Consider the following 9,634-nt stretch of genomic DNA (forward strand, 5'->3'; position numbering starts at 1 on the left):
CTTTCTTTTCTATTTTTGAGTCGGAGTTTCGCTCTGTCGCCCAGGCTGGAGTGCCGTGGCGCAATCTTGGCCCACTGCAAACTCCGCCTTCTGCGTTCAAGCGATTCTCCTGCCTCAGCCTCCCCAGTTACTTGGATTATTTAGTGGAGACGGGGTTTCACCATGTTGGTGAGGCTGGTCTCGAAGTCCTGACCTCAGTTCCTCCGGCCTCGGCCTCCCAAACTGCTGATTACAAGCGTGAGCCACTGCGCCACGCCCACTCCATTGGTTTTTACACTCAACATTAGGAAGAGACTGCTGTCGCCCTGTTTCTGAGATAACAAGGACAAAACGAGAGAGTAATGAGCTGGAGACCAATTATAAAACGGTCTAGAGACGAAAACTAATGCCTGAGTTCAGTAAGGCCGAGAGGCCAGCTCCCTCCCAGGAGGCGCTTTCTTGTTCTTGCAGACCGGGGCGGAGCTCTCTGCTGCACCGCCTCGCTGGGCGGGGGACTAAACAAACGCGACTAGTTTTCAAGGCCGGCCCCTGTAGCCACCGCGGCCATTTTGGATGAGGGTAGGGAGAGAACGCGGCCTGTACATACCGGGGGCGTTGTCTTGGGCACGATTGCGTAGGGGCAAAGGTCGAGTACCCGCACCGCCGCCATTTTTTATGAGGGCATATTCCATTTCTGATTATACACCCGCTGCCATCGGCACCGTTAGTTTCCATGCTCTCTAGTGCGCCCTCGGGGGGCCCTAGAGACCTTCCTCCTTCCCTTGGGCCCGGCCGCGTAGGCTTTCTCGGACGCAGGAGGTTCCGAAGGCCCAGGCCAGGCCAAGGGGAGGCAGCCGATCCTAGTCGGGGTTGACAGTCACCATGGTGCCGCCTCTGGCACCGCTCCCTCCCCGGGACCCAAATGGGGCCGGACCCGAGTGGAGGGAGCCAGGGATTGTGAGCTTCGCGGACGTGGCTGTGTACTTCTGCCGGGAGGAGTGGGGCTGCTTGCGACCCGCGCAGAGGGCCCTGTACCGGGACGTGATGCGGGAGACCTACGGCCACCTGAGCGCGCTCGGTGAGAGCCCCACCTGCTCACCTGGGCCCTGCGCCCCCACAGGCCCTGCCGCGCTTCTGGGAGCTGCGCGTGGAGTTGGGGACCCCGGGGCCGGGCAGGCGGCTTCCCCTCAGTGTGGGGTTTGCGTTCTTCTCCCCTAGGAATCGGAGGCAACAAGCCAGCTCTCATCTCCTGGGTGGAGGAGGAGGCCGAACTGTGGGGCCCCGCTGCCCGGGATCCAGAGACAAAATGTCCGACAGAAACGGACCCAGGTGGAGTATCGGGTGCTACTTCTCTGTTCCTGTCCCATCCCGGTATCCTCTGCCACCTCCAGCTACTTGCTTAGCAGTTTCCTCTCTCAACTGCCTTCTCAACTGCGACCAGGAGGCTGAGCCCCTGCCTGGCTCCCGGATGCAGCCTAGAAAGGAGCAGTGATGGGGTTCTGGCCCTGCCATAACCCGCCCCTGAGTCCTCACCTCTGCGTGGTCACTACAATCTTGGGGCTTTTTTTGGTGTTTTTGTTTTAGAGACAGGGTCTCGCTCTGTTGCCTAGGCTGAGTGCAGTGGCAGCCTCATAGCTCACTGTAGCCTGGAACTCCCAGGCTCAAGCAGTCCTCCCGCCTGGGCCTCCAGAGCAGCTAAGACTGTACAGGTGCTCACCACGAAGCCTGGGTAATTTTTTTTTTTTTTTAAAGACAAAGTTTTGCTCCATTGCCCAGGCTGGAGTGCAGTGGCGCTATCTGAGCTCCCTGCAACCTTCCCCTCCCAGTTTCAAGTAATTCTTCTGCCTCAGCCTCCCAAGTAGCTGGGATTACAGGTGCCCACCACCACGCCTCGGTAATTTTTAATTTTTATTTTATTTATTTTTTAATTTATTTTGAGACGGAGTCTTGCTCTGTAGCCCAGGCTGGAGTGCTGTGGCGTGATATCGGCTCACTGCAAGCTCCGCCTCCTGGGTTCACGCCATTCTCCAGCCTCAGCCTCCCGAGTAGCTGGGACTATAGGCATCCGCCACCACGCCCGGCTAATTTTGTTTTTGTATTTTTAGTAGAGACGGAGTTTCACTATGTCACCCAGGCTGGTCTCGATCTCCTGACCTTGTGATCCGTCCGCCTCGGCCTCCTAAAGTGCTGGGATTACAGGCATGAGCTATGGCGCCCGGCCAATTGTATTTTTAGTAGAGACAGGGTTTCACTATGTCACCCAGGCTGGTCTAGAACTCCTGGGGTCAAGTGGTCCGCCTGCCTTGGACTCCCAAAGTGACCCACTGCGCCTGGCCTAATTTTTTAAAATTGTTATGTAATATATTTTAGAGATGGGGTCCTGGGTCTTGGTGTGTTGCCCAGGCTGGTCCTGAAATCCTAGACTGATGCTCCTTCTCTGCCTCCGAAAGCGCTGGGATTACCGCCTTGAGCCCCCACGCCCAGTCTCTTAAGCTCTGTTGACTCTACCTCCACCTCAGGACCCACCCCTGCCGTTTACCTGCAGGCTGGTTCCTCTCTCCCCGCCCGCCCCCCTTTTTTTCCTTCATTTCTTGCCCTCAGCCTTTGCGGAGTGTCCAGCCCCACTGAAATTGGCCATGCCCACCTGGTTCTGCCTTTCTTGGTGCTGTTCCTGATGCCTGGAACACCCTCAGGTGTCCGCTCCTCCTTCTGGATCAGGCCTAGATGTTCATGTCATCTCTGCCCTTCCCCCGCAGTGACATTTCCCCAGTCCCGAGGCCGAGTGGACTGTTCCTTCCCTCCCTCCCGGTTCTGTCTGGCTCAGCAGCCGAGGAACAGGTGTCACTCCTCCATCTCCCAGGGGCAGCCGGGGGTCCAGCAGGCCTGTCCCTGCCCACGCGGGCTGTGGGATTCAAGGACCAGGATGAGCCGAGCCTGAACTGTCCCGTCTTTATCTCCCAGCAGATTCCAGAAACAAAGAAGAGGAAAGACAAAGGGAAGGGATGGGAGCCCTGGAGAAGCCTGTCCCTGTGGCCACCGGGTCTCCTGGACTGAAGGCTCCCCAAGCCCCCTTGGCCGGGCCCCCTTATGGTTGGGAGCAGCCGTCCAAGGCACCGCACCGAGGACGCCCCTCGCTCTGTGCCCACCCCCCTGTCCCCCGAGCGGACCAGCGTCACGGCTGCTACGTGTGCGGGAAGAGCTTCGCCTGGCGCTCCACACTGGTGGAGCACGTCTACAGCCACACTGGCGAGAAACCCTTCCACTGCACTGACTGCGGCAAGGGTTTCGGCCACGCTTCCTCCCTGAGCAAACACCGGGCCATCCATCGCGGGGAGCGGCCTCACCGCTGTCCCGAGTGTGGCCGGGCCTTCACGCAGCGCTCAGCACTGACTTCGCACCTGCGCGTCCACACCGGTGAGAAGCCCTATGGCTGCGCCGACTGTGGCCGCCGCTTCAGCCAGAGCTCTGCCCTCTACCAGCACCGGCGTGTGCACAGCGGCGAGACCCCCTTCCCCTGCCCGGACTGTGGCCGCGCCTTCGCCTACCCCTCGGACCTACGGCGCCACGTGCGCACCCACACCGGCGAGAAGCCCTACCAGTGCCCGGACTGCGGGCGCTGCTTCCGCCAGAGCTCAGAGATGGCAGCCCACAGGCGCACCCACAGCGGCGAGAAGCCCTACCCCTGCCCGCAGTGTGGCCGCCGCTTCGGCCAGAAATCAGCAGTGGCCAAGCACCAGTGGGTTCATAGGCCTGGGGCCAGGGGCCACAGGGGCCGGGTCACTGGGGGTCTGCCTGTGACCCTGACCCCTGGCCCTGGAGATCTGGAACCGCCCGTGGGCTTCCAGCTGTACCCAGAGATATTCCAGGAGTGTGGGTGACGGCCTTAAAAGTGACTATCTAGACATAACAGAGGCCCGAGTTGGGCTCAGGGGCCCGAACCTCTGCGGCGGCCTGCAGGGAGGTCCCAGAATCTACAAGACCTGGCCCTGGGGTGCGGACAGTCTGATCTTGGACCCTCAGCAGCCTCCTCTGCCAGCACCTTGCCCTCAACTGCCCAGGGGTCTCGAAGGCCCCCTTTACTGAGGCAGGGCTGAGGTGAGAACCCCCAGACCTACATAAGGGGAACCAAAAGGTGTTTCTCAGCCCAGAGATGCTAAAAGCACTGAGGTAGAGGAGAACCTTGTTTTACCCATTGTTTTTTTTTAAAAATTTTAAATTATTTTTTATTCTTGTGACCCTCCCAGAACACAATACTCATTGTCTTTTTATTTATTTATTTATTTATTTATTTATTTATTTATTTATTTATTTATTTATTTTTGAGACAGCTTCCTGGCCTGTCACCCAGGCTGGAGTGCAGTGGTGTGAACAGGGCTAACTGTAGCGTCAACCTGCTGTGCTCAAGGAATCCTCTCCCCTTAGCCTTCCAAATATCTGAGACTACAGGCGGGCAACACCACGTCCAGCTAAGTTTTAAATTTTACATAGAGATGAGGTTCTCACTGTTGTCCAGGCTGGTCTCAAACTCCTTGACTGAAGCAATCCTGCCATCTCGGGCTCCCAAACTGCTGGGATTACAGGCGTGAGCCACCACCATGCCTGGCTCCCATTGTCTTTTTGTGTGTGTGTGTGTGTGTGTGTGTGTGTGTGTGTGTGTGATGGGGTTTTGCTCTTGTTGCCCAGGCTGGAGTGCAGTAGCGCAGTCTCAGCTCACTGAAACCTCCGCCTCCAGAGTTCAAGCGATTCTCCTGCCTCAGCCTCCCAAGTAGCTGGGACTACAGGCACTCACCACCTCCACTGTCTTTTTACTGCCCAAGTTAAAATCCTGTGACTCTACTGGATCTGGCCTGCAGTTGTCATATTTATTGATCTGAGCCCAGGCAGTGTTTTTAAGTGATATGAGTTAGTGGTGAAGATTGAAAAGGATATTTTGCACACAAATACAGGTTTTCTGGCGTCTTTTGAAAAATCCAAAGATTTGGCAACTCCACCTAGGCTCCCACAAAACCACAGTTGTTGGAAGCTGAGCCAGAACTCACAATTCACCGTGGCCCGGCCACCCATCCCCACCACTCTCATGGGCTCCTGACCAAGCACCACGTGCCATTCATCATGGGTTGCTTTTAGTGGTTTTGGTGTTTATCTAAAGTACAGCGAAGAAGAAAGGAAAGTATTTCTTAGACTCATGCCTCTGTCCAAACAGTCCTTTCCATCTGGCATTTCCCGTTCATTTATCTGACTTGCTGAGCTCCTAAGGTCATTTGAGTTTGCAAACAGTGGTCTGTAGCACTCAGGTTTTCTGGAGTTGGAGAGAAAGGATGGCAGGAGAGAAGTCAAAGTCGGCTTTGTTTTAGATCTTTGCTTGTATTGCATTTTATGGTTTACAAAGTACTGTCTCCTCCATTGACTCATTGCACCTTCATAAGTGCTGAGAGAAGCCCCTTGGTTGAAGAGGGCAGCCTGGTCAGGAAGAGGCAGTCAGGACTGCCTTTCATCCCAAACCAAGGGGTGTGACCGCCATCAACCAAAAGGCAGTTCCTGTTTTTGAATGGGAAGGTTTTGAGAGCTCCCTCCAGTCTTCTTTGGGCCTCCCTGAGACGGCCACATGCCTCAGGCCTTCTTAACCCTCCTAGACCCTGCCAGGAGGGCCTCATCACAGTTTTGAACTGGAAGAGATCTTCACTTTCCCAGGCTTTTGCAGTTGGGGGCACTGAGGCCAAGGAGGGCTAAGCAGCCTGTCCAGGATCACACAGAGACCCCAGGGTTCTTAGTTGACTGCTGACTTTCCCCGTCACTCCTGAGACCTTCACTGGTGTCTCAGCCAGGGTTCTGCAGGCATCTGCCCCTCCCTGTGATAACACCCAGCCCTGACCTGAACGAGGTCAGACTAGCCCAGCATCAGTGAAGCCCACGTACCAGATGAGTTCTGACAAAGCAGCCATGTGACAGACCAGGTCAACTCAGAATCCAGGCAACGAGGAGAGTCCCAAGGCACACAGACCTTGCATTTTTCCTCTGTACCATCATGGGCAGGGGTGGGTAGACCAGGAACACCAGGTGTTAGGTTTGTAACCAGGGGCGACTACCCATTTGTATCCCCAAGCTCTGCAGAGAATCCATCTACCACTAATTCCTTTGTGGGCAGAGTCTAGCCATGGGCAGCCGCTGCCCTGCTCCTGGTCAGGACATCTCCCCGAGGAGAGCAAGGGCCTGTGATCTCTGCTGGCCTATGCCCCCTTGCCTGTCACCCAGCTCAGCCCTGTGTCTGGCCTACCCAGGGAGGAAGAAACCAGATTTATCAACCTGGAAGGAGGTAGAAGTTTTGGAGAAAAGACACTGTTCAGGTGTCAAGTGAAGTAATGAACTGACTTTATTCCAACCTCATCTCCAATCCAACCCCACCAAAATCTCTCTCTCCTTCAGCTTTTCTGGGGCAGGTTGACTTGTGTACTACCTTATCACAGGGGCATATTGGGGTCAGAAGAGGCACCTTGGCAGTAGGAGATACCTTTGTACCAGGTTTTTTTTTGTTGTTTTTTGTTTTTGAGATGGAGTCTCTCTCTGATGCCCAGGCTGGAGTGCAGTGGCACGATCTCAGCTCACTGCAACTTCTGCCTCCTGGGTTCAAGTGATTCTCCTGTCTTGGCCTCCTGAGTAGCTAGGATTACAGGCGTGCGCCACCACACCCGACTAATTTTTGTATTTTTAGTAGAGACAGGGTTTCACCATGTTGACCAGGCTGGTCTTGAACTCCTGACCCCAAGTGATCTGCCTGCCTTGACCTCCCAAAGTGCTAGGATTACAGGCATGGGCCACCGCGCCCTGCTATTTTTTGTATTTTTAGTAGAGATGGGGTTTCACTATGTTGGTCAGGCTGGTCTGCATTTCCTGACCTCACGTGATCCTCCCGCCTCAGCCTTCCAAAGTGCTGGCATTACAGGTGTGAGCCACTGCGCCCGGCTTTTGTACCAGGTTTTAATTCCCCATGTGCAACCCAGTTCCCTCCCCTAACCCTCAGCACAGCCTTGGGGAGGCCCAGCTTGCAACACCAGTTCTCAGCCCAGACTGACAGCCAGATCTGGGCCCTCAGCTTGCCAATTAAAGGTGCCATGATTATTAGCTGGAGGTCTCTGAGTGCTTTGAAGTTTGTAAAGCTTATTTAGGGCCTAGAAACCAGACCTGACTCCTCTGCGTCCTGCCTTCATGACCCAACTTTCCAGCATCTCATCAATTTTTTTTTAGTGTCCTGAAACCCTTCAGCCTCAGCCCCACCCCATTCTCAGCTCCTCATTTCTTTTTTTTCTTTTCTTTTTTTTTTTTTTTGAGACAGGGTTTCACTCTTGTTGCCCAGGCTGGAGTACAATGGCATGATCTCGGCTCACTGCATCCTCTGCCTCCCGGGTTCAAGCAATTCTCCTGCCTCAGCCTCCTGAGTAACTAGGATGTGCCACCACACCTGGCTAATTTTGTATTTTTTGTTGGGAGCAAAGTTCCCAAAATCTGGCCATAAACTGGCCCCAAGACTGGACATAAACAAAATCTCTGCAGCACTGTAACATGTTCATAACGGCCCTAACGCCTGTGCTGGAAAGTTGTGGGTTTATGGGAATGAGGGCAAGGAACACCTGGCCCACCCAGGTCAGAAAACCACTTAAAGGCATTCTTAAGCCACAAACAATCACATGAGCGATCTGTGCCTTAAGGCCGTGTTCCTGCTGCAGTTAACTAGCCCAACCTATTCCTTTAATTTGGCCCATCCCTTCGTTTCCCATAAGGGATACTTTCAGTTAATTTAATATTTATAGAAACAATACTAATGACTGGTTTGCTGTTAATAAATACGTGGGTAAATCTCTGTCTAGGGCTCTCAGCTCTGAAGGTTGTGAGACCCCTGATTTCCCACTTCACACTTCTATATTTCTGTGTGTGTGTCTTTAATTCCTCTAGTGCTGCTGGGTTAGGGTCTCCCCAACCGAGCTGGTCTCGGCAAGTGGCATCCATCGTGGGGGCTCGAATCCAGGTCGAAGGGTCGCCGGAGCAACAGTTGGAACAGAAAACCAGCTGGAGGACACCCGAGTACTCTTAAAGCAATCCCCCTGGTGAGTAAGAAGGGGATCTCGGAAGCATCAGGGTAACAATGGGACAGGTATGGGGTCTGGTTCATTTCACCTTGGAGCTTTTTCACACTGATAATGAGGAGGAACCAGTATAGCAAAGTAACACAAGCGGTTACAGAGCATTGTTATTTACCAGCTAAAGCTAAAGTGGCAAAGGAAGGAGAGGTTCATCCCTACCCTTCTGTGCCCCCTCCTTATTATTTTGAAGAAAATGACCCTCCAGATCTTTCTTTTCTGGAGTACACTGGGCGAAAAGTAGTCGCCCCAGTGACTGTTCAAGCAGTGCCTCAAGCGACCGCTCTTAGTTCTATTCAGGCAGGAATTCAGCAAGCTAGACTAGAGGGTGATTTGGAGGCTTGGCAATTCCCTGTTAGAACACCCCCCAGGTCAACAGGGAAATATTATAGCTACATTTGAGCCTTTTCCTTTTAAATTCAGGAAAGCACATTTAGTTGATTATATCAAGGCCTGTGATGGTATCGGAGGTAATCTGCATAAAGCTACTTTGTTGGCACAGGTAATGGCAGGACTGAGAGTGGATAAAGGAAATACTCAATTTCCAGGAGCTTGTTTTAACTGTGGGAAGCATGGTCATACTAAAAAAGTATGTAGAAAAAATCAGCGAGTCAGGCTGCCAGATAGGGGAAAAAAGAAAACTGTTGAGCCTGAAATATGACCAAAATGTAAAAAAGGAAAACATTGGGCTAGTCAGCGTCACTCTAAGTTTGATAAAGAAGGGAACCCAATTTTGGGAAACGCCATGAGGGGCCCGTCCCGGGCCCCATTCTAAACCAGGGCATTTCCAGCTCAGGCCATTCCCTCACCCCTGTACAATGTCTGTCCCCTACCACAGCCAGTAGTGCCGCAGTAGATTTATGCTGCACAAAAGCTGTGAGCTTTCTTCCTGGGGAACCCCTGCAAAAGGTCCCAACAGGAGTCTGTGGACCCTTGCCAGCAGGGATAATAGGATTACTTTTAGGAAGGTCTAGTGTAAATTTAAAAGGGGTACAAATACATACAGGAGTCATTGGTTCAGATTACAATGGGGAAATTCAAATTGTTACATCTACTTCTGTTCCCTGGAAAGCAGAGCCAGGAGAGTGCACAGCATAGCTCCTGATTGTGCCGTATGTGGGAATCGGGAAAAGTGAAATTAAATGAACAGGAGGATTTGGAAGCACAAATAAACAAGGCAAAGCAGCTTATTGGGTGAATCAAATTACTGATAAACGTCCTACCTGTGAAATAACTATTCAAGGAAAGAAATTTAAAAGTTTGGTAGATACAGGAATAGACATTTCAATCATTTCTCTACAGCACTGGCCGTCCACATGGCCAATTCAACCTGCTCAATTTAACATAGTTGGAGTTGGTAAAGCCGCTGAAGTATATCAAAGTAGTTATATTTTGCATTGTGAAGGGCCCGATAGACAACCTGGGACTGAAAGAAAACAGGCACATTCCTCAACCCCGGACTCAACACAAACAGGCCCAGTACAAACACATCCCACCATATATCTCTCAACTTCCTGAGCCCA

At 52.8% G+C, this 9,634-nt stretch overlaps 1 protein-coding gene across 3 annotated transcripts; it reads left to right on the top strand.

Moving 5' to 3' along the window:
• The first annotated feature begins 543 nt into the window (after positions 1–543).
• Positions 544–9,628, top strand: LOC116271303 (zinc finger protein 764). Of its 3 annotated transcripts, XR_004179809.1 has the most exons (4): positions 544–1,057; positions 1,198–1,308; positions 2,941–4,074; positions 7,927–9,628. XR_004179809.1 is itself a non-coding variant. In XM_031658307.1 (3 exons), exons 1-3 carry the CDS (start codon positions 862–864, stop codon positions 3,855–3,857), a joined length of 1,224 nt encoding a protein of 407 aa, XP_031514167.1. In that variant the 5' UTR covers positions 544–861; the 3' UTR covers positions 3,858–5,332. The 3 variants fall into 3 exon arrangements, 2 of the variants coding, with proteins under 2 accessions (XP_031514167.1, XP_031514168.1); XM_031658307.1 differs by lacking the exon at positions 7,927–9,628 and having other exon boundaries at positions 2,941–5,332; XM_031658308.1 differs by lacking the exon at positions 7,927–9,628 and having other exon boundaries at positions 545–1,057; positions 2,944–5,332.
• Positions 9,629–9,634: the final 6 nt, after the last annotated feature.

This window comes from Papio anubis, chromosome 18 (genome assembly GCF_008728515.1).
Source record: "Papio anubis isolate 15944 chromosome 18, Panubis1.0, whole genome shotgun sequence".
Classification (NCBI taxonomy): Eukaryota; Metazoa; Chordata; class Mammalia; order Primates; family Cercopithecidae; genus Papio; species Papio anubis.